Source organism: Erinaceus europaeus, chromosome 4 (assembly GCF_950295315.1).
Source record: "Erinaceus europaeus chromosome 4, mEriEur2.1, whole genome shotgun sequence".
Taxonomy (NCBI): Eukaryota; Metazoa; Chordata; class Mammalia; order Eulipotyphla; family Erinaceidae; genus Erinaceus; species Erinaceus europaeus.
In genome coordinates, this window is record NC_080165.1 from 27,669,490 (window position 1) to 27,694,614 (window position 25,125).

Sequence of the window (25,125 nt, forward strand, 5' to 3'; positions counted from 1 at the left end):
CAGATGAGACAGGCCTAGACCTCTAACAGATTCCTCTCTCCACCATCACTGGTCATCTCCATCAAGAACACCATAAATGCTCTTGTGGGCCTCTACAGGACCTTGCCCTCAATGTAGGACAACAATGGTAGAAAGTGCCCCACTCTCCAAAGGGAGGCTGAGTCAATGTACTCTGCTGCTTGAGAAAGACTGGTCCTGAAATGAATGCAGGCTAGAATATTCCTAGCTATGACTATGGAATGCAAGCTCAGACCTACAAGGATGCAGAGGCTACACAGGCTCTGGTGTTAAGTATGGATAGACATGTGTCCTAGGTCAGATCAATGGGGTTTACAGTTAGAGGTATTTATCTACTTTTCTTATATTTGGGAGCTACTCCATTCCCTGATCCAGCTTTCTAGTCCTATTTCCAACTTTGACACCACTTTCTAGACAATACTTTCAGCCCACCTGCATGTTAGCTATCGGGCTCAGGCAAAAATTACTAAAGTCATGGGTCCCTTGGAATATACCTAAAATAGACTTCCTAGCTTTTTCCAACATGAAGACCCCAAATCTCATCTGCTATATTCTTACCTTTAGGTTCCTTATTATTAAACAATTTGTTCTGATTTATATCTTAATGCTTTTCAGGCACCAAGTTGCAGATGCTATCATGATGCCAACCTGACTTCCCTGGACATACGACTTAACCAGTGAGTTCTGGAACCCCACCTTCCCAAAGCCCTACCCTACTAGGGAAAGATAGGAATAGGCTGGGAGTATGGATGAACCTGCCAATGCCCATATCCAGCAGAGAAGCAATTACAGAAGCCAGACCTCCTTCCTTCTGCATCCCATAAACATCTTTCGTCCCTACTCCCAGAGGGATAAAGAATAGGGAGCCTTCCAATGGAGGAGAGGTGATGTAGAACTCTGGTAGTGAGAATTGGGTAGAATTGTACCCCTCTTAACCCACAAACTTGTTGATCATTATTAAATTAGTAATAAAAATAATAAATAAAAACAAAGAAGAAATCCTAGGCCTCCAGTTGTCTTATCTTAAGGAAGACAAATGTGCAAGAATGTAAAATCAGGCCACTTTTCATTATTTTGTTTGGGAAAATATCACTTTCATTATGCTCATACAAAGCAGTATATTTTCACTAGGACCTTTTTATTTTAATTGGCAGTATGGTAACTACTGAGACATAGAATCTACATAGGCTCCTTGAAGTTGAGAGTAGTACTCTTGATCCTCAAGCAGTGAGTAATACTTGCCCATTCCAGGTACCCACTCCAGCGAGCTGGTAAACGAGTGCTGAGTGCCTGACACTGTTACCAGTGCAATGACACAATGATGGACAAAAAGGACAACGCACAGGTGTCCTCATGGTGCCTGGCAGGATACCCTATGCAGCTGGAAACATGTGCAGCAAATATGACACACAACAGGTTAATATTTTTAATATATAACGAGCTCATAACAAAGTTATCAGACCCCAGTAGGTAAGAGCAAAGGACACTAACAATCCACAAAGGAGATTTACAACTGCACAGATGAAGAGATGTTCAACTGTGCTAGAAATCAAAGGAATGCAAAGTGAGACACGATTTTTTTTTTGTCATTGTTATTGAATCGGCAACTCATTAGCCAGATGAGAAGATTCAGTGTTGGCAAGGTGACAGATAAGTTGGGCACATTTATCCCTGATGGTGATGTCAACAGAAATAAACAGATCTTGAAAACCACTTTGTCACTATGTAACAGGAATCTTGAAAGTTTTCATATTCTGTAACCCGATAATCCCACCTCTGGGGACCTACCCTAAAGAAATGTCAAGACATGGTACCATGAAGGGGCTTTACGCACATCATATACAATGGGGATAAATTTGTAACAGCATTGATGATCCATTGACACTATGATTCATCTACCTGATGGTGGAGTCTAGTCATCTCAACACAAAGTTAGTAATGCAAGGGGGACTTCCCTGACATTAAGTGAAAAGTCACACAATACTGTGTCGTTACAGCAGGTAGTATTGCAACTATGTCAGAACAAAAAGCAAAGAAACCATGGTAGGGGTGGGAAGAGGGAGTCTGGGAAGAGACACAAACACATTAAACCTTTTTTCTCTTTAATTTTGTAAAATCTCCAGTGTGTGAGTGCTTTGATAACAGAAAGGCCTAGCATATAGGTACTTGGTTACTGAAAGGTTCCAGTGACATTGAAGTGAGGAACCAGGGTGCCCTCCCATCTGCTTTTCTTTCCCCATTTTTGCTGGGCCCACTACAACTAGTCAGGACCCTGAGGCACAGTGCAGGATGTCAACTTAATCCATTCTGTCGGTGGGGGGGCCTAACTCTCTGCTCTGAGCTCCCTTAAGCCCCCTGGATCTTACCTCAAAGACCCCTGACCTAATGCATCCCTTGAGGTGGGCTTGTCTTCCAGCCCAGGTGAGAGTAGAGGGACCTGCCCGATCATCTCTGCCCTTCTCACCACCGGAAGTGGTCCAGGGCTTGTCCCTTCATAGAGCTGGCTGAGGACTTGCTCCCCAAGTTCACCCATGTCTATGCCCTTGTTCCCCCAGGTGGTTGCTCCCCTGTAGGCCAGAGAGCAAGACTGCATCACCCAGGGGGAGCTTCCATTCCCACTAAGGACAGCAAAATGGGAAACATGCCTCCACACATTATAATCCTCCTGTCCTTGTCCTCATTACCTACTCACCATATACTTAGTTGGGAGCCACACGGTGCACCTTAAAAGTCAAGGCAGTGCTTTTGAACATTAAGTTAACCCCACAGTCACACTATACAAGAGGACGGAAAGTCACCCTTTATGCTGAAGCTCACCTCAAATCACACCCTGAATATGCAACAATGCTCCCGAACCAGATGGGGTATTGTGTCGACCAGAAAGCACTTACAATAGTGCAGATAATGTCAACACCATGGAAAACAAAAAATGAACCTTACATGCAATGTTAGATGCTGCTCACTGCCTGCCCCTCTTACAACTCAACACCTTTTCTCAGGGAAGCTGGGGAAACTCACAACCTCCAAATATGTAGAGCAGTTCCCTTGCCCCACTCCCTTCCCCAGCCTCACGGTCTCACTCTGGGCTGTGCAGAGCTGGGGTCCCATGCTCTTTGACTGGCAACTAGGGTGTCTTCCACTCATGTGGTCCTGATGTGGGCTTTCTTCTGAGAAAAGGGGCAACCTTCCCACCTATCTTGATCAGCTCATTTCTGAAGTCGCTGGACTGCAGATGGGTGGCACCAACAGTCCCAGCTCCAGGACAAAAGCAGCCAGCTGAATGAAGCAGAGCAGCCTGAATTAGCCCCTTGGCCCATACACCAGGCATGGCAGCCCGGGCCATACTAAATCCTGGGACACACATGGCATAAGAGACATGGGAGCACTTTCACAATCCCACGAGTGGACCCAGGGATCAGTGCCACATAGAATTCCTGCTGCACACCCAAGCTGAGTCCCTAATCCTGGCTGGGCCAGACTACATGGGTAGCCTCAGTATCTGTCACCCCTGCAGGTCTTTTCTTTCAGGTGACACTGTACCTGTTCCTGTGTGGGCATCCTGGCAGGTGTTACAATACAGCTGCTGGAGACAGAGGAAAACTGAGTATAAAAAATAACCTGTACACCCCCACAGAGGTCCACCTCCTAGATGGTGGTCCCCTGGGGGCCCGCCCCTCATGCATGCTTAAAGAGCACCATGGTCCCCTGGCCAGTCTGGGCTGGATCCAGGAGAATTAGAAGCCTGTGGGCAGGCTGTTGCTTGGCAGGGCAATTGGGCTAACAGAGTTTACAATGAGTGTGTGGCAGTGGTCTGTGAACCCCCGAAACAGAGCTCCCTTGATGTAGCAAGACAGTGGTGGCTTTGGGAACACAGACACTCTCCCCAGCATCATCGAAACTCTTAGGAAGAGAGGATGGGTCCTAGATCTAACCTCAGGGTGCCCCAAGACTGAGACCTTGGTGGGGATGAGAGAGTGCAGAGACTGTCCACGTCCTGCAAGTGAGTCAGGGCCATTCAGAGTGGCAGATGGCCCTGATAAGATCCCCAGGGGTGGTGTACCTGCGTTAAGTTTGGCATTCAAATGTGAAGGAACCACAGTGGCCCACAGGGCTCATCTGAGTCTTAGTTAGAATGTGAGTTCTGGTAGTTCCTCATGGGGAAGCAAAAGCTGTCCACCACTAGGATGTATAGATTGGTTCCTCAGAACCAGGACACACACTCCACTTCTGCACTGCTGCACACCAGAGCAGAGCTGCCACTGTTTTCACTCCACCCCTCCCCCGGGGAACCCAGACCAGTAAGGTCTGGCCAGGTTGCAAAGGCTGATGGCCCGCCATCAGTGAGTGCTTAGTGATGCCTCCCAGAGGAGCTGGCCCTCTAGTGAAGAATCCAGTTTCCCTGGGCAAAGGCTGGGCACCTGCAGGGCAGCCTAGGCATAGGAAGAACAGGCCATACACTTTGGAGACCTAAAGGTGGAGCACATGGCTGAAGGGGTGTGGGGGTAAATGTCATGTAATCTGAATGGAGAATGGGTCTCAAGTTAGGCTAGATCCTCTACCGAGTGACAGGGGGCACAAGGAGGCAGTAGCAGCACACTCGAGGCTGGTGGTGACTCCCGTAGGAGATCAAGGGCAGCAAAGTGACACAAGTGTCCAAGCCTGTGGCCCTTGGGTCTGAACATGTGTGCTGCTCATGGCAGCCTGATGGAACTGCCTGGTGCTCCAAAGCCACAATGATTGGCTTCAGCAGGCAAGTTCCAGATCCCCCCAATTCTTGGTATTGTCAGAAAAGCTGGTGGCTCAATCCTGGCATTGGGGCAGCACCTTCGGGGCTTCTCCCTTGAAGCTGCAGCACTGGCCTTACCCAGTGGCGTGATGGAGCATGCTGGACTGAGTGTTCGTGCAAAGGGAAGCTGGCCCCAGAGGTGCTAGACTCAGCTACCAGACATGGACCTTGGGGCCGGTGTCAGACTCCCCTCTCTAGCCACCTGCCTGTCTTCTTTGTGTCACCAGTGAGTTCTTCAGACAAGCAGGTGGGGAGCTTGGTCAGAGGCCATGAACCTTGTCAGGCCAAGCAGTCAGCCCACGTGGCCCAGGGCAGCGTTGTGGAGTCAGTGCACCCCAGGAGCAGACTCGCGGACTCTGGAAGAGCTGGGGTTGCAAACGCGAGAAGGGAAGCATGCACTGAACTGGGGGGAAGGGGGGGGGTAACAAAGCTAACACAGGACACGGGGAAGCAAGATGGGTGGCGGGACGCCTTGGAGAGAGGATAGAGGTCCGGTGGCACAGGTCTGAGAGGCAAAAAGGGGTGTCTTCCAAGGGTGACGTTGATGTGTGGACACTTCTACGCAGCAAGGAGTGGGTGCTACCTGGATGGCTGCAGATGCGACCAGCGAGGTGGATGGCTCTTAAAGGTTGCGAGCTCGCGTGGGCAGTGCGGGTGCTGGATGAGTGCCATTGGAGGCTGGGTGCACCGGGCAGGGCCCTGTCCCTGCGGCGGCCAGCTGGCGGCACAGCATCTGCCGTTCCCGCACCGCCCTGTTCGAGGCAGAAGTCTTCCGAATCTGGGCACGCCGGGCATGCCGAAGCGGGGACTTGTAGGTTCTCCGCAGCTCTGCCAGGAACCCCTGATAGTTGTTCCTCAGGGGGCTGTCCGGCTGCATGTGGGGGATGGCCCACTTCTCCGCCTCCCCCGTCAGTCGGGACACGAGGAAGGCCACCCGCTCGGCCTCTCCCGGGAAGCGCGAGGCCTGGAAAATCATGAACCTGTCCATCTGCATCAGGAAGCCAGCCAGCTGGCCGGGGTCTCCCGAGAACGGCTCTGGCAGCGAGGTGGGGGGCGTGGTCATGGGCCGGGCCCCGCCCGAGGTGATAGCGGAGATGGGCGGGGTGATCTGCAGCGCCCCCGGGATGCGCGCCCGCGTGCGCAGCAGGGTCAGCTCGGCCATCACGCTCTCCAGCATGTTGGTGAGGTTGGCCTTCTCGGCGCGCAGGGTGGACGCCTCCCGCCGCAGCGCCGAGTTGGTGAGGCGCAGGGAGGTCAGGGTGTCGACGACATCATCCATCTGGGCAGCGCCGGCCGCGGCCGAGGCCGAGGCCGGACTCTCCGCCTTGGACGTCTGCGGCTGCACCATGCTGACCCGCGGCGGAGGGCACCTGCGATGCACACGCCGGGCACCCTCGGGGAGAGACCGGGGCTGGGGGAGGGCGGTGGGTGCAGTCCAGGGTTGTCACTGTGGCCGCAGTGCCGGGAGGGATGATGAGCGTGGCCGGGGCAGAGCTTCTCAGCCCGGGCGGCTCCTCGATGCAAACTCACCAGGCCGAGGCGGGCGCAGCAGGCTGGACTCGATCCGAGCCCTGAACCTGAAGGGAGAAAGAAAGAAGTTGCGCTGCAGGTCTGGGCGCGCGGGGAGGGCCTGGCAGAGGCCCGCTGCGCCCCCGCCCACCTGCGCGAGAACAAAGGGCCACTGCACCTGCGGCGGCGGGGGGCGCGTACCTGGGTCTCCGCGGCTTCCTACGCCGCCAAGGTGGCCCGCTCGGGGGCGCGGGGCCGGTCGATGAGTCGCCGCGACGGCCCGCCCGCCCGGAACTGCTTTTTAGTCAGAACGGGGCCACGGCTGCTGCTGCTGCGGCAACGGGAAGCGGGCGCGGGAGGCCTCGGACGGGAGCGGCGGCGGGCCGCTGCCCGGGTCGCGGCGGAGGGCGGGTCGTGGCGCGGCCTGGGTGCGGGTGGGGCCGGCGCAGCGGCGGAGGTGGTGGCGGCGGCGGTGGCGGCGGCGGGCGGGCAAAGAGCAGGCCGAGCTCGTTGCCATGGCGATCGCCCGCTCTCCTAGCGCCAAGCTGCGGCCTAGGCCACGCCCCGGACGTGGCTCGTGGCCACGCCCCCTGCACGCGACTCCGCCTGTCAGGGACAGTTGCCTAGCCATGTTCCCCAGCAGCCAATCAGTGATGACCATGATTACCATCGTTCCAGTTCTCTCTGATTCTTAGGCCCCCATCACCACTGCAGAGCAAAGTTTCCTTTGCGTTTGTTACAGTTGTTTTGTTTTGCTTTCTCTAGAGCACTGCACATCTCACGCTTACTTATGGTGGTCCTGGGGATTGAACCTGGGATCTTTGGTGTCTCAGGCATGGGGTCTTTTTGTATAGTCCTAATGCTGTTTCCCAAGCCCATAATTAATTTTTAAAGCTTGTTTTTCATATTGTTAGAGTGTAACCTGAACACAAATTCAATATATGTATGTATATATAGATGTATTTAATGTAACAAAAAATCACAAGTGCCTGAATGGTTTACAAGATTAAAAGATTATAGGGATATGATTCCACTTTGCACTCACCAGCAAAGTGGAATCTCTCTCCTCAGTGATAACCACTGTAGTTCTCAATTGTAACACGTTTTAATATCGGAGAAATCTTATGCAAAACTTTTCCCAATTTTTAAAAAATATTTATTTATTTCCTTTTGTTGTCCTTGTTTTATTGTTGTAGTTATTATTGGTGTTATCGTCGTTGCATAGGACAGAGAGAAAAGGAGAGAGGAGGGGAAGACAGAGAGGGGAAGAGAAAGATAGACACCTACAGACCTGCTTCACCGCTTGTGAAACGACTCCACTGCAGGTGGGGAGCCGCTTGCTTGAACCAGGATCCTTGAACTGCCGTTTATTGTGCTTTGCGCCACCTGCGCTTTACCCACTGCGCTACCACCCGACTCCCCTCCTTTTTTTTTTTTTTTTTCTAACTAGAGCACTGCTAAACTCCTGCTTCTGGTGATGCTGGAGCTTGAACCTGGGACTTTTGATATATCAGACATGATAACCTTTATGCTTATGCTATCTTCTCTGTGCTAACTTCCCAGTCTCCTGAAAACAGGGAGTAAACAGTTATATTTCCGCAGTTTTTGTTTAGTCATTTTTCAATTAATATGCTCTGTTACAAATTATTAACTTTGACATCATGTAAACTGTTTTTCTATCTTAATGGTATGCTGAATTGTAAGAATTTTCCCATTAAAGGTTGTTCAACAGCATACTTTACAATGATTGCCTGCTGTTTCACTGAAATTATGAACCACTTCTTACTTAGCCATGCCCTTTTAAATAGAGCTTGATCCTATTTTACATGTGGAAGACTAAACAACACTTATCTGTAAATCCCAGATTCTTTCTCTGCCAGATTCTCTAGGGATAAATGCCAAGAATGGAAATTACTGGGTCAAAGAATATAGATTATTTAGTTCAACACTGGATGCTTTTCCCTGTTAACGTCAATGAGATGTTTCTGAATAGTTACTGGGTGAGGGTGAGGGGTTAAATGTGGAGAGAGAAGACCCCTGAGCTGTGTTACTTAGTCTTCAAGAGGCTAAAACTACCTGCCTAGTGATGAAGAAACATCTTCATCTTGTATGTCATAGGCTGTTTGTTGGTTCATAGAACAAGTTTTAGTAAATTTGCAAAGATTGAAATAATGCAGTGTATGTTCTTTGACCATAGTGATTTGAAATTAGAAATGAATAATGAAAGGAAAGTTGGTGCTCTCTAAATATGTGGAAAGTACATAATACTCTCTTTACAACTCTGAAATAATTAGTGGGTCAAAAATAAATAACAAAGGAAATTGGAAAGTATCTCGAGACTACAGAAGATGAACCACAATGTAGCAAAATATATGGGAAGTAGCAAAAGCAGTACTTATGGGGAAATTTATAGCTATAAAAAGCCACCTTTGAATAGATGAATAATCAAAGCATTCACCTTAAGACATTGAAAAACAAAAAGTGCAAATTAAACACAAAACAAGAAGAATACAGTAAAGGTCAGAGACAAATTAAGAAAGTAATGTAAAATTGACCAAAAGGTCAAAGTTCATCCATGGGAGGGGGAGTGAAAATTCAAAAATAGACCCTAATATTTGAAGTTGAATTATCTTCAAAAGAAGGTTAAGATAATTTAATGAGAAAAGAATAGTTTTTTTCCCCCTGAAACAACCAGATATCCACAGAAGCAGGATGAAGGGGGAAAAATAGATTAAATGTAAGAATTAATTAAAACTATAAAATTATTGGAGGAAAATCCAGAAGTAAATCTCTAGACCTTTGATTTTGCAAAGACAATCCAATTTTTAAGTGGGTAAAATGTTTAAACAACCATTTATCCGAGGAAGGTGTGCAGATTACCCTAAAGTACAAGAAAAAAGAATGAGCATCACTAGAATTTAGGAAGATGCAAATGTCAATCACAACAAGTAGTGGTGAAGGTGCAAAATGGAAGCCCTCCATGCATTACTGGTGACAATGTAAAGTGAAATCTTGTCACAGTCAGTGGAGGGGTCTGTAGAAATGAGGGACAAAGTGTTATCTTTCTGAAGTCTTTATCACACCTTCATTTTCAGCTTGCCTGGTCTCAGAAGAAATCAGTCTTGGTTCTTAATCAATGCAGGTTAATATTCTGATTGTGGTCATATATTAGACAATTTCAGAGTCCATTCTAGCTCACAGTAAAAGATAAAGAAATAAAACCTAATAGAAAAAGATTAAGACAATTTGAAATACTTTTCTCTCTGTATTTACCCCACACATCAAATACTGTAAGATGCAACTACTGATAAAGTTAAATCTAGTTAGAATGTAAGGGTAGAGAAAAACCATATAGTTTTTTGTTTGTTTGTTTTGAATAGAGAAGACAGAATGTGAAAGAGACCACAGCACTGAAGATTCCTTCAGTGTGGTGCGGGCTGGGCTCAAACCTGGGGTCATATACATGGCAAAACATTGCAGTATCCTAATAAGCTATTTTGCCATTCTTTTATTTAATTTTCAAAAGGTGTGTTTATTAATGATTGAGAGAGAGGAGACGGAGAACCAGAGCATCACTCTGGCACAGACAATGCCAGGGATTGAACTCAGGACTTATGTTTGAGAGTCCAATACTCTAGCAATTGTACCACATTCTTTAAATTGATTTGCTGGAAATTTACAAATTGAATTATTTTTAAAATATTGTATTTGTCAGGGGCCGGGTGGTGGTGCACCTGGTTAACCGCATGTATTACAATGCGCAAGGACTCGGGTTTGAGCCCCCGGTCTCCATCTGCAGGGGGAAAGCTTTATGAGTGGTGAAGCAGGGCTGCAGGTGTCTCTCTCTCTCTCCCTCTCTATCACCCCCTCCCTCTTGATTTCTGGCTGTCTCTATCTAATAAATAAAGATAATAATTAAAATGATTAAAATATTGTATTTGTCTTATTTTAATGAGAGATAGATAGATAGATACCAGAGCACTGCTCAGCTTTGGCTTATAGTAGTGCTGGGGCTTGAACACAGGACCTCAGAGCCTCAGGCATGAGAGTCTTTGACATAACCATTATGCTATCTCCCCAGCATGCGAATTAAATTCTTAAGGGCCTTTAGGCTGCCCTCCCCCCCACATATACCTTTTTCCATTTTGTGCTGAAATGGGGCATACTCTCATTTGACAGGCTTCTAGCTGAAAAAGAATGATACTGAATTTTGGAATGGAAGAGGCTAATGTGATGAAAGCAATAATGTCAAGTTCCCATTGTTTCTTGCACAGGGTTCTAGCTTTGTCCAGAACCTCAAAGAATGGGCATGAGGGGCCTGTGCTGCTACCATGTGTCAGTTTCATTCATTGCTCCAGGCAAGATTAAGATAATGTCTCTGCATCCCATTGTTGTGCCATTAAGTGATAACTGAAAAACAGAACAGCCTGGGCTGTAGATGAGGTCATTAAAGAATCAAACTGAGAACTTAAGTCCAGGAGGGACTCAAATTTGGGATATCCTTTGAGAAAATTGGACCAAAGTTTGAGTTCCAGTATGTATAGTTTTGGAATATATATTCCATTTTGTTGCAAATGACAGACTTTCACCCTTATTATAGAAGAGTTGTATTGCATTGTTTATTTAATATATATATATATATATATATATATATATATATATTTGCTTGTTTGTTTTTGCCATTCAGGTTGTCACTGGGGTTTGGGACTGCATGACAATACCGCTCCCAGAAGCCACCCACCACCTCCTTCTGTGATGGGGGTGGGGACAGACATGCTCCACTGCTCCACCTCTCATGAAGCTTCCCTGCTGTAGATAGAGACTGTGGACTTGAACCTGGGCTGTTGCTCATGGTAATGGGTGTACTTTACTTGATGCACAACCTTCTAAACCTTCTTTATCTGTCTCCTGATGGGCACTGAAGTTAATTCTAACTATGGCTATTGTGAATACTGCTGCAATAAACATAGGCTCCTTATATCTCTTTGAATCTGTGTTTTTCATGCTCCTATATTATAGGCCCAGAAGTGGAATAGCTGAATCATATGGAACTTCTATTTTTAATTTTTTTGAGGACTCTCCAGACCATACTGTTTCCCATACCACCTCCACGAATTAACATTCCCACCAACAGTTCTCCCATTCTTGCCAAATGCTCCTTTCTTATCTTTTGGATACTAGTCACTTTCACAGGTGCAGGATATTCTGTGGTAGGTTTAATTTGTATTTCCCTAATAATAAGGTATGATGAACATCTTTTCATATGTATGTTGGCCATCTCTATACCTTCTTCAGAGAAGCCAATCACAATGTAAAACTATTTTTTCTGTGAAGAATGAAAATAAAAATTAGAGATAAAAATAGATGCAAACCAGATCTACAAAGCAGCAGTGCCTGGAATATATAAAGAACTCTCAGCCACATAATAATAAGAAATCCAACTAGAAAATGGACCAGGGGGCCGGGTGGTGGTGCACCTGGTTAAGCGCATGTGTTACAGTGTGCAAGGACCTGGGTTCAAGCCCCCGGTCCCCACCTGCAGGGGGGAAGCTTCACGAGTGGTGAAGTGTTGCAGGTATCTCTCTCCCTTTCTATCACCCTCTTCCCTCTCAATTTCTGGCTGTCTCTATCAAATAAATAAAGATAATAAACAATTAAAAAAAGAATTAAAAAAAAGAAAAAATGGACCAAATACATGAGCAGATATTTTACCCAAGACTATGAACAAATGGCAGGTAAACACTTAAGGTTTTCTAGCCACTAGAGAAATGAAAATTAAGACCATAATATCATCACACCCATGAAAACCAAGTGGCAGCACTAAATGCCAGTGATAGTGCAGAGAAACTCACTCTGTTCCACATGGAAATGTCAGTGGCACAGTCATTTCAGAAATTAACTCAGTTATTTCTTTGAAAACGCCAAGTGTGCAACTTCTTTTCAACCCAGCTATTGCACTCAGAGCATTTATCCCAGAGAACAGAAAACATAAGGAAGGAAACACTGAGGTGGAAGGCAAGTGAGTGACTAGAAAATGACAACAGGAGGTTCTTTGGTATCTTTACCTTACCAGCACCAAGGCCAGTCTCCTAGCTGTGATGTCAGAATGTGACTGTACAAGGTGTTGTCACTGGGAGAAACCCAGTGAGAGGCATACTGGACTGACTGCATTGTTTCATGGAACTGCTTATGAAATGAACTTAGGTGAGGAGGACACCACAAAGAGCTGAGCCTGAGAGACCTTTTCTGTACCTGGCAATTAGGTGTCAGGCTCTCCCTGGATGTGACTCTATAGTTCTGGGGAGAGGGCCATTGAAAAGTCATTAGTAGACAGGGAGTGTAAACAGAAGAGGAGAAAGAGGCTCAGGGGTTGCCCAGTCACTGATTAGAATTGTCCTAGGGAACGGTCAAAAGGGTAGAAAGGAATTGTGGCATCTCAGTTGCTAAGAATCAGCTTTGGAGAAGAGGAAGGCCACAGCCATGCCCAGTTTTGTGCATTCAACCTGGAAACTTCTTTGAGCAGAGGCAGTTTCTAAAGTTAATTGAAAGAAATGTATTTTCTGAAATATTATTTATAGCTAAATTAATTTATTATACTAGTGACATGATCTAGTATATAGCATACTTTATTATAGTTTATTTGATATATAATAATACTATACATCATATAGCCATGTCTACTTTACTGATATTTTTCTGAAGAGCATTTTTGTTTTCTACAACATAGTCTCACTATTCTTTGTCATAAAATCTCTTGCAGTCTTACTTCAAGTTGCATTTGATGGTTGTAATTTTAAATCTATTGACATTCGCAAGTACTTCTTTGTTAACTGTTTTAATTAAGAACATCCACTTCTTACATATACTAAGATGCCAGTTCTGAGAAAGAGAACAAAATCCTAAGTGGAAGCTATTCTTTATTTTTGTAATTTGAAATCTATACATGTATAGCCCAAATAGCTAGAGAGATTCAATCTCTATTCTGACTACTTTTCTTCAATAAATATGTTTATGAACTAAAACTTGTCCACAAAATAATAATAATTACTATTATTATTATTCTCAAGTTTCCATGCAAAAATTATAGGCTTTCTTGGCTTCCTTCCATCCCCATGCAGACTATAAGTTTATTCAATTAAAACAAACATCTCATCACAGGATACTTCCCCCATGTTGAAAGATTCCAAATGCAGTTGTGGAACTTGAAAATCAGACCTTACACACCATGGGGGCTTTCAGCATTTAATCTCCTCATCTCCTCCTTTGCCTTTGTAGGGCTGAATTCCAGCATTGGCTACTGGCAAGGACAGTGTCTAATAATTACAATTTACTAAAGCCTCAAAGCCCAAGGTTTGTGACACCCATTTAAAGAACACTTTGATTAAAGATTTCCAACAGATTTTGAACAGAATGCAGCCAAAACTCAGAAGTCTCTTTGACAAAAAGTTCAGTTTCATGTTAGGCCACTGGGTTGCTGTAGAAAGTTAGGCTTTAAAGGGCCCCAGCTTTCCACAGTTTGACCAATGTGTGCAGCCAAAACCAGAAAGGCACACTGAGTGCCTGGAATTAGCATTTCTTTTCATTATCAATTGTGTGGCGTGTGTGTGTGTGCGCGCACGTGCATGTACACACACACACACACACACACACATACACACACAGTGTAACCCCGTTTCTTTAAATGTGTATATATATAAATATTTGTAAATGTTGACAGCTCTACTTTGATAGAATGTCAGAGTATTTGGATACTGCTCTGAGTACATTTTCACTGTAGCCAATCCCAAATACATCTGTGCCTTCCAGGTGTTTTAATGTGGTACATTTTCTTTTCTCAGAACACTGTTGTGAGTTGCCTGATACTATGCTCTATTCACTTACCTAGGACTATGCTGCAACTTTTGTTTCCTGCTTATGCCCATGTTGATGTCAAGTCACTGGGAAAACTGGGACAAGCTAGGAAAGGTGGAATTAGTAGCCTGACTTGAAACCTCATACAGCAGCACCTGAGAAGCCTGTGCAATCATCTTGACAGAAACCATGGTTGGGGGCCAGGTGGTGGCACACCTGGTGGCGTTACAGTGCGCAAGGACCCAAGCTCAAGCCCGTGGTTCCCAGCTGTAGGCAGAGGGGAAGCTTCACAAGTAGTGAAGCAGAGCTACAGGTATCTCTCTTTTCCCCCATCTCTTCTTCCTCTCTCAATTTCTTGCTGTCCTAGAAAATAAAATAAGAAAGAAAAGGGGGGCAGGTGGTGGTGTACCTGGTTGAGGACACACATTACAATGCCCAAGGACCTGGGTGTGAGCCTCAGTCCTCTTCTGCAGGGGGAGAGCTTCAAGAATGGTGAAGCAGGTCTTCAGGTCTCTCCATCTCTTTTCCTCTCTATTTCCCTCCTTCCCTCTTGATTTATGGCTGTCTCTATCCAGTAAATAAAGTGATGAATTTAAATAAATAAATAAGAAAAAAAGGTAAAAGAAAGGCTGCTGTGGGTGGTGGACTTGTCATGCAGACACTGAACTCCAATAATAACCCTGGTGGCAATATAAAAAAAAAATCAACCGTGGTTATAAGAGCAAAACCCTAGAAATAACACAAATGGCTACCTGCAGTAGATGGGAAGAGGAAAGGGGAATGATAGTCATAATACTCAGATTTTAGCCTACATGGGAGTTACCTAGAAGGATACCCCCCCAAAAAAAAGAAAGTCCCAGCCTTTGAATAATGGTTATGCAAAGAGACTCCCATACCTGAGACTCCAGCATCCCAGATTCAGTCCCCACCCCCCACCATAAGCCAGAGCTGAGCAGTGCTCTGGTAAAAAAAAGGAAGGAGAAGGAGGAAAAGGGGAGGAAGAGGAGGAGGAGAAGAAGAAAGTCCCAGCCAGAAGGATGGGCCCCAGGCCTGGCATTTAACACATTCAGTAGGTCTAGGCAGGGTCCATATGGAACAGGTCCCAGGCAGTGCTGAGGCTGCTGCCTAGGGAATCCCACTTTGAGAACCATGACTTCAAAGAAATGAAAGTCAAGTAACTACTCTTTGGAGGGTGAGTCTTCCAAACATGCTCATGAGTGAAAGGAGAGAGAACATAACGTCTTTTTTTATAAAGCCCCAAAGAGGGGAATGTTAAATGCTGCTTCTTACAGAAACATAGAGGTGGCCAATGTGCTAAACAATGTAAGACACTGATTATTATTATTATAAACACCAGGAGACTGGGGTGGGAGATAGACATCTTCTCAAGTAGATTGCAGACACGGGAGGGTCATTTGACCTGGGTAGTGATTTTACAGATTCTAAAGTCAGTTGTGCACATGTTATGAGTACTTGTCAAAGGTGCATTCATTTTTTAGTATTTAGTATTTAGTTTTTAGTATTTAGTTTTTAGTATTTAGTATTTATTTAATACTCGGCCTCGCGTGAGCTTAATGTGCAGCTTGACAATACGAGAATCCGGCATGAAGCCCAGCCAGTCTATCTTGTCGTTACTCTCGATCACACCCTGTCATTTCACGAACATCTCATAAAAACTGCAGCAAAGGTGGGCGCAAGGAATAACATCATTGCAAGACTGGCCAGCTCCTCATGGGGCGCGAGCGCTCCACACTACGATCATCATCTCTGGCATTATGCTATTCCACTGCAGAATACTGTGCCCCAGTATGGTTCCGTAGCCCCCATGTCCACTTGGTCGATTCCAAATTATATTCCTCCATGAGGATAATTTCTGGAACCATCCGTTCCACCCCGGTTCCATGGCTACCAGTTCTTAGCAACATCGCCCCGCCAGATAATCGTCAGGATGCGGCATCATCTAAGTTCATTTCCCACGTCTACGCTCGACCGGACCCGCCAATCTACGCGGATATCTTCGCCCACCCTGTCCAACGCTTGACGTCTCGTCACCCAATCTGGTCCCCTACACCTACACTGAACTTCTCTGTTCCAGACTCTTGGAAACAGAGTTGGCAGTCACCTGAGGTAAAGAACAAACACCTCATCACAGACCCCTGCAAGCGTCAACCCGGCTTTGACCTAGCACGTTATGATTGGGCCCTCCTCAATCGCTATCGAATAGGCCATGGCCGGTGCGCCACTATGTTCCATCGCTGGGGAGCCAGAGACGACCCGAACTGCCCCTGCGGCTACAGACAGACTATGACCCACATAGTCAACGACTGCCACCTCTCCAGATTCAAAGGAGGTCTCGAAACTTTACATCAGGCTCAACCTGACGCTGTTGACTGGCTACGGAAGAAGGGCAAATGCTAGAAGAAGAAGATTTAATAGAACAGAGAAAAATTGAGATGGAGAATAGAAAGGAATAGAGATAGAGAGACAACTTGCAGACTTGCTTTACCACTAGTGAAGCTTCCCTTTTGCAGGTGGGGACTGGGGTCTTGAACCCAGGTTCTTGGGCACTAGGTGCACCACCACCCAGCCCCAGGGTGTGCTTTTAGTCTTATGACAGGAAGTTTTCAAAAAAAGGGGGGGGGCAAAGAAGCACACCTGGGAAGGAGGAGAGATTTAAAAAAAAATAGGAGGAGGGAGATGGGATCGTAGGCCATAAGTATGCATGCACAGCTCTCAAAAAGAGCTTTGTTATGAGAAGGAAGGAAATAAATGGATGGCAGCCAGAAGGATGGAAGACACTAAAACATGATGGGAGAGAGAACATTATGGTTCTGCAACAATGTGACTGCTCCACTGGAGCAGGGGAAATTGATGAAGCAAGAGAAAGGTGGCAGAGTAGCCTGGAAGAAGACCCAAGGGAAGAGACATAGCAGGAGAGGGAGCTAAGGACAAGGTCAGGAGAGGTGAACTTGTGCAGAAGCAGGAAACATTGTCCTCAGTCTCAGGAGGAAAGCAGAGATGTGGCAGGTGGGCAGGTGAGCAGGCAGGGACTCGTGCCAAATCGCTTCTGATTACTTCTATTTTCCCCAGTGAAATAGTAAAATCCTTTGCTCCGGCTGCTGTAACAGAGTATCCACAGATGGGGCTGCTTAAGGAACAGAAATTTCCATCTCATATTCAAAGACTACAAGTCCAAGATCAGGTGCTGGCAGATTGCTTTTTTTCTGATGCTGTTGCTAGAGGCCACAGCTTATGCTTAGGCATTTGACGCAAATAGCTGATGTCAATCACAGAGAGAATGCAAAGACAGGGAATTTTTTTTAAATTTTTTATTTAAGAAAGGATTAGTGAACAAAAACATAAGGTAGGAGGGATACAACTCCACACAATTCCCACCACCCAATCCCCATAACCCACCCCCTCCCATGGTAGCTTTCCCATTCTCTAGCCCTCTGGGAGCATGGACCCAGGGTCGTTGAGGGTTGCAGAAGGTAGAAGGTCTGGCTTCTGTAATTGCTTCCCCGCTCCATGATTGCTCAACAAATTGTTTGGCTTCATATGTTAACTCTCTTTTCAATCACCAGGTTCCAGATGCCACCAGGATGCTGGCTAGGCTTCCCTGGATTGAAGACCCCACCAATGTGTCCTGGAGCTCAGCTTCCCCAGAGACACACCTTACTAGGGAAAAGACAGGGAATTTTACAGGACCAGGAAGTGAGGGAGAAAGGGAACTCTATGGCATCTTGCACAATTAGCTGTAGCCACAACTGGATTGTAAGCAGTGAGTGTGAATGTTCACCAGTAAAGTCCAGTGATTCCAGTCATCTCTAGAACAAGATTATTTATGTCACAGGCACTTGGATACAAAGCTCAATCCTTAACTTAGGCAGCAACTTCCGTGTCCCCATGTCTGTGTTCTGACCTCCTGTCACAAGGACACCAGTCAGATTGGACCAGGACTCACTCTGATGCCCTCACTGCACCCTGATCACCTCTTTAAAGATCTGATCTTCATGACACATTCTGAAGTGCTAGGGTTAAGGCTTCAGTTTAGGAATGGGGCTGGGGAGTGGTGGGGTAGGGCAGTATGGAAGACAAGAGTTCAGCTCTTAAGGCTAAGCCCTGCCTTGAAGCCCATGTTTAGCTTTGGCTGAAAGTGTGTGTTTTGCACTTAGTACCTTCTACACCTGATGTAAATGATTTTATTATGCAGTTGAGTTATTATTGATTGATGAGTGGATGTAATTCTGACACCTGACATAACAATGACTGCGCATGTGTAAACTGATTGCATCAACTGGTGGGTATAAAGGCTGTTTGGTAAATGGAGACAAAATGGAAGAGGCGGCAGTCTGGCAGTCTGGCAGTCTGGCAGTCTGGAAGCCTGGAAGCCTGGGCCTGGTGGTCCTGAAGGACCTAGCAACCTTCTCCCACCCTCAACAATAAGGAGAGCAGTAAACAACCAAAAACGGGGGCCTATGGGGCTGGTGGCCTTAGTCTATCTCTATTCCTGGCTCCATGTGCTTTCTTCTTTACGCTGAGGGTCTAACCTCCCTGAATCTCTCTTCAGTCAATGATGCCTGAATTTTGGCCTGACCCTTGACCTTATGGGAGCAAGGTTATTAGCTGATCTCTATTTGTATCCATATTTCTCTTTTAAACAATATTTTATTTATATTTCAATGATGATACACAGAGAGAGAGATACCAGAGGACTGTTCAGATATGGCTTATTATAGTCATGCTGGAAACTGAACCTGGGACCTCAGAGCCTCAGACATGAAGTCTTTTGCAGAACCATTATTCTGTTTTGCATGGCCCTGGATTCATTTCTTTTAATTCGTCATGTGCTTTCAAAAGGTCCTTCTGATATCTTTTGGATTAAGTTCTTTTTCTTCTCTCTATTCATTTGAAAGTTACACTCCATTTTCCTTCCTTGGGTGCTTACCTGAGCCATTTAATTCTAAAAGAATTCTTTGTTTGCTTGTTTATTTTTCTATGAGAGTGGGAGAAAGCTAAATCAGAGGAGCACTCAGGTCTGGTGTTTGTGGTATAGGAGATGGGACTGGACCTATGGTCTCAGGCATGCAGTACAGGGGATGGGACTGGACCTATGGTCTCAGGCATGCGGTACAGGGGATGGGACTGGACCTATGGTCTCAGGCATGCAGTACAGGGGATGGGACTGGACCTATGGTCTCAGGCATGCGGTACAGGGGATGGGACTGGACCTATGGTCTCAGGCATGTGGTACAGGGGATGGGACTGGACCTATGGTCTCAGGCATGCGGTACAGGGGATGGGACTGGACCTATGGTCTCAGGCATGCAAGTCCAGTGCATCTCCCTGGCTCTATCCTTGACATTTTAACAAATTCTGAGATTTACCACACTCCTCATTCTTTTTCTGAACACCACAAGAACTTTAACACTTTACATCTGAGTATGTCTCTCCTCTGTCTATGAATCATACATATCCAAACACAATTTTAAAACCTCACAGACTGTTATATTTTTTAAGGAGTCAGTTGTTAGTTCTTCACTGTGGTCTGTTTATTCTTCTTTCTTACTTACCTGACCTTCCATTAAAAAGACCCCCCTGCTTGCTTGAATTTTCTGTAATTAATTTTCTTTCTAGTTAATTTCCTATAATTCTGGCAGGATGTATTTATTTATTTATTATGTTTGAAGATGCCTTTGTCCTGCTTTTATTTTTATGGGGATTGCTTGTTTGTTTGTTTGCCACTAGGGGATCAGTGTCTACACAACTCCACTGCTCCTGGCAGCCATTTTTAAATATTCTTTCTTCTAGATAAAAGTTGGGAGCCAAAGAGAAAGAGAGAGGGAGAGAGAGAGAGAAAGAGCGTGGAGAGGGGGGGAGAAAGAGAAACTCTGCAGCACTACTGTACCCTTGAGAAGCTTCCCCTTTGCGGGCGCAGGCTTTCCCATATGATAACCCTGGGGCTAGAACCTACTAATTGTGCTTTACCTGTGAACCAACTGCCAGCCCCCCTTTTTAACTCTTATTAATATAAAGCATTTTTCCTCAAATAGAAAGGTGTTTCATTTCTGCATATTGAAGATATATACTTCCACTATTTACAGACAACTGTTTTTGTTAATGCACCCATCACCACTCTTGTTCTCTCTCTTTCTCTCTCACTTAACCCCTCTTATTTCTCCTATAAGTCAACAGCTGACCCTTTGGGCCATATATGATGTTGCAAATATCTAAATGGCTGTTGGCAGAAAAAAAAAAAAAAGGGTTCCCTACCTCTGCTGTAAGGTGTAATCTTTTTCTTGTTCCTTTTTATTCTGTTTGGGATTTATTGAGTTTCTCAATGTTCAGAGTTGGGGTCTCAGATCAGTTCTGGAATTCCCTCTTGAGTCATCTCAGTGCTGCTCAGCTGTAGAGCTGTGGGTCATCCTCTGGAAGAGAGACTATCAAGTTCAGCCTCTCACCTTTGCCTGTGACCTCTGTTTCAATGTCTCCTTTACATTTGTTGCCATTTTCTCCCACTGGACTATGCTCTGAAGAAAATTTAAGGCATAGTTTCCAGTTCATTAATTTTTTCCATTTCCTCTGCTACATTGGAGAATGTAGCAGACTTATTTCTGTAAACGATAAAAAAAAATAAAATTGCATGTGTACTAAATACCTAAAAGTAAGTAGTATAGTTCTAAAACTTTTAGAAGAAGTACAGAGGAATATAATCCTTACTATATGGTTAAGAAGGAGCCTTTAAATAAGACAACAGAATTCAAAACACTAGGAAGAGGCTATTAGTTCAGTTATTAATAACATAAAAGGTCCAGTGAAATAGATCACTTGGATAATGTGATGCTTTGTCATTTGTACGACCCAGGTTCAAGTCTGGCCTCCACTGAATTAAAGGAAGCTTCAATGCTGTGGTTGCACTCTTATTTATTTATTTATTATTGCATAGAGACAGATAAATTGAGAGGGGAGAGGGAGGTAGAGAGGGAAAGAGATAGACACCTGCAACCCTAATTCACCACTCATGAAGCTTTCCCTTTGCAGATGGGGACCAGGGGATCGAACCTGGGTCCTTGTGTGGATTTAACCAGATGTGCCACCTGGCCCCTTGCTTTCACTCCTGTTTTTTCTGTCTCTCTCTTTCTTTCTCTGCCTTCTCTGTCTCTAAACATAATAAAAATTAAAAAATAATAATAGCAAAGCTCATAAATTATTAAATAATGTAATAACATCTGATTCAGTTATCAAAAGGTAACACTTCTGTGCAGGTGTACACACACAACAGATGTATATGTATATATGTATATATATATATATATATATATAAGATAGCAACATAAAAATGAGAGATTATAAATTATAACCAGCAAAGATTAGCACTCAGAAATATATAGACTGCACACCAAAGAAAAATAGAAGCAGTGGATAGAAAAATGAAAAGGATGATGAAGAGGCACATCCTTAAAGTAGAACCCTCAATGGTCAATTTAAAGATATTCAAGCGCACTAGCAATCCAGACACTACCTGTGAAATCGACAACAGATTATTTCATCTTGTACTGTTTCTGTGTTCACATGCACTTCTTCTAGTCAGTCCCTTTGTCCTGATATAGTTTTTATGTGAGCATAGGTTGAAGAATTATGGATTAAACAAGTGTGCAAGTATTCTTTACCAAAAAAACAGTAATTCTCAACCTACTCCCACTTTTCCAATATGTGTACCTGATTTCTTTTGCAATTTTCTTTACATCTACAAATAACACCCTTGTATTATTATCAATTGCTCAGATTCAGACATTATCTATCATCTTCCCATTATGGAAAGTGATAATTTAACTTCCTTTCCTAGCTACAAATACCACACAATTCCTCTCTTTCAAACACACTACACATACACCTCCTCCCTCCCTCCCCCCATACACACACACACAAACACACACACACACACACACACGCTGTTTTCCTTTCCTCCCGAGCTTCATATTGTAATTATGGTTAGATCAATATAGTTCTGTCTGCCTTCCTTCCTCCTTCCCCAATCTTATCTCCTGTTCCCTTTGTCCTGTGTATTAATATTTTTTAATATTTAAATTTTTCCCCTTTTGTTACCCTTGTTGTTAATCATTGTCATTATTATTGTTGTTGTTATTGCTGTCATTGTTGGATAGGACAGAAAGAAATGGAGAGAGGAGGGGAAGGCAGAGAGGGAGACAGAAAGATAGACACCTGCAGACCTGCTTCACCGCTTGTGAAGCAACCCCCCTGCAGGTGGGGAGCCAAGGGCTCGAACTGGGATCCTTACGACAGTCAGTGTGCTTGCTACCATGTGCACTTAACCTGTTGCACTACCATCCGGCCCCCAATACTTAAATTTTTAATGTCATGCTAGTGGGTTTGAAGAAAGAGTGTCCTAATTCCCACCCTAGCCTCCTCAAGCATTCCCATCTTGTTTACATAAGGACAATATTAAGACACGTAACTTCACTGATGGTTTAAATGCTTCTGAAGTGACTGAATTCATCTGACAGTTGATCTAAAAATCTGGCCAGTTCCCAGTCCTTGAAAGAGGCAAAGGGAGACTCACTGTTGACTTTCCCAGCACTGGGGGGCATCGCCGGATGTGGCCAGCTTGGTATTTTAAAGCCGAGCTGAGCTGCCAACCCTGCTCAGGAGTGACCTGGTTGAAGGTGCCAGAGTGGGGACCCCCTCCGTGCTTAAGTGCCTGGCTGTCCTGGTCCCTTGACTCTGCCTATGTTTATTCATGGCCCTGAGAGCTCTTAAATGTGAATGTAAATGACCACACCTGATATCATTTTAAAACCTCCTTGTAAGTGAAAATAAAAGCTGGCTGTTTCCCCTCTCTGAACTCTGAAAGAGAACTCTGCTCCTGGGCTGGCGGTGACTCTGAGATGAGGGTGGAAAGTAGGTATGCCCCACAATGGACATTTAGGGTGCTGGATGCTGGCTGGCCTCTTGTGAAATGTCAGGTACCTCCAAATGGTTAGCTCCCTTCTAAGCTACTTAAAGTTCTGCTTCAGCACATTTTGCTGATACCCATTTCACCAAATCAGTCTCAAAGCTGAGCTCAGGGTCAAGAGCAGAGAATTAGCATTACCATCATGGAGCCAACACAGGTCACATGACCAGCCCAACATCAGACATGGAGGAAAATCAGGACATGGGGACAGGGAGGGGGATATTCTGGAACTTTAATGGTATCTATCTCCACATCTCTATACTCCCAGCCTGACCTGCCTGGACCCCTGGACCCACAGAAGAGTTGTAGTCTTGATAGTTTAGGAAAATGATCTCGTCTGTTTGTGAGGTCTCCCCCCTCCCCACCCCCAAGATGCATTTTGCAATTACTCTATGGAATAGATTTGATGCCAGACCATCCCAAACAGATTCTGCAAACCCTGCAAGTATTATTCCTGGGGCTACAAGAGCAGACAAAAAGACTGAAAGTTAATTTTGTCTAGAGATCCATTTTTGTCACACACCTGCCACTGCATAAAAGACAAATGACATTGTCAAGCCTCTCAGAAAAGATTATGGACATTCCATGGCTGGGTAAGGTTCTGGTGACCAATGCATCTGTCACAAGAAATGTCACTCAGGTGGATGTCTGGCTGGCTTGCAGAGGAAGCTGTTTCACTCCTAGGAGTGATAAACACTTCAATTAAGGGGGGAAAAGGGTGAATCTCCTGCCCCTAAACCCAGATTACCTGGTGTCCATTCCCATTCACACATCCATTTTTGAAATGCTGGTGAGTTCTGGTCATAGCATGGGCTTGGAAAGCAGTAATGTGGTGTTCTGTGCCTCTGTGATAGCCAAGTGTTATTCAGAAGAAATTGCAGGCTCAGATTTTAAACTAAGAAATTGGGGTGCAACAGAGTAGATAGAGGGGGCATGCCAGAGATGTTCTTTTAAATTTGCTTTCACAGTGGTATTTGATACTTTCCTGAAGAAACTATTATCAAAGCATTACAACATCTTAAGCTTGGGTACATGTTAGGGGAGAGGAAACAGAGCCTGTGTGCTGCTGCCTGAGGAGAGTGTAAGGGTGCATGGAGGAAGGGAGAGACTGCTAAGCCTACAGTCAGTGGTGAAGCACCAGGGTAGAGTCATCCATGGAAGGCTGCATGAGGATGTGGCACAGAAACACAAGAGAACACCAGCTAGCTAGCTCTGATATATACATATATATATGATGAAGTATTGCCATTTGCAGCAAAGTGAAAGAAACTCAAGAGGATTGTGTGAAGTGAAATAATTCAGATGGAGAAAGATAAATATTGGATGGCTTCACCTATGTGTGCAATAGAAGAAAATAAAACTGATGGACAGGTGAAATAAAGTGCAAACTTACTGGTGGACACTGGCCACCAGGCAGAGGTTACCAAAGGAACTGAAGGGAGCCAGTGGGAGAAAGGGTGAAAGGAGACTAAAGGAGGGGTGGTGGATGTTTGAATTAATTAACTAATTTTGCTGTCAGGGCTTTTGCAGGGACTTTGATCCTACAAGATGCCATTACTACTGGCAAACATTTTTTTAGATGAGAGACAGGGATAGAGAATAGAAGAGACACTATAGTACTTCTCCACTAGCCCCGGATGCATTCATTCCCTGTACAAGTACTCTCATATGGTGACTGAAGACTTGAACTAGGGCCCTTATGTGTAATGAAATGTACTATCTACTGGGTAAAATACACATTTTTTTTTTTGTTTCTGTGCAAAGAGACTAAAACACAAAAAGTGACAAGGGTCCTCAAGGGATGGGGAGTAGAAGAAGCAGCTCTGGAACTGGGTCATGGAAGTGTCTAGAGCTTTCTAAGATGTACCTCACATACAGTCTTACTTTTTGCCCCAGAGTGGATGTCCATGCTGCTGAATGAAGCCTTCCTGGTAGAGCTGCCCTTGGGTGAGGAGGGAGAGGGAGGCATTTGGTTGGCAGGGAACCT

The 25,125-nt window shown here is 45.0% G+C and overlaps 1 protein-coding gene across 1 annotated transcript; it reads right to left on the minus strand.

The window, feature by feature from the left end:
• Positions 1 to 1,430: 1,430 nt before the first annotated feature.
• RTL6 (retrotransposon Gag like 6) lies at positions 1,431 to 6,653 on the minus strand. Its single transcript, XM_016187749.2, has 2 exons — positions 6,515 to 6,653; positions 1,431 to 6,381 (listed from the first exon to the last, which is right to left on the minus strand). Exon 2 carries the CDS (start codon positions 6,150 to 6,152, stop codon positions 5,427 to 5,429), a length of 726 nt encoding a protein of 241 aa, XP_016043235.1. The 5' UTR covers positions 6,153 to 6,381; positions 6,515 to 6,653; the 3' UTR covers positions 1,431 to 5,426.
• Between the last annotated feature and the right edge of the window lie 18,472 nt (positions 6,654 to 25,125).

Bases quoted from the DNA above. Each gene is read 5' to 3' on its own strand.
- RTL6 (XM_016187749.2), bottom strand. From the start codon at position 6,152: ATGGTGCAGCCGCAGACGTCCAAGGCGGAGAGTCCGGCCTCGGCCTCG.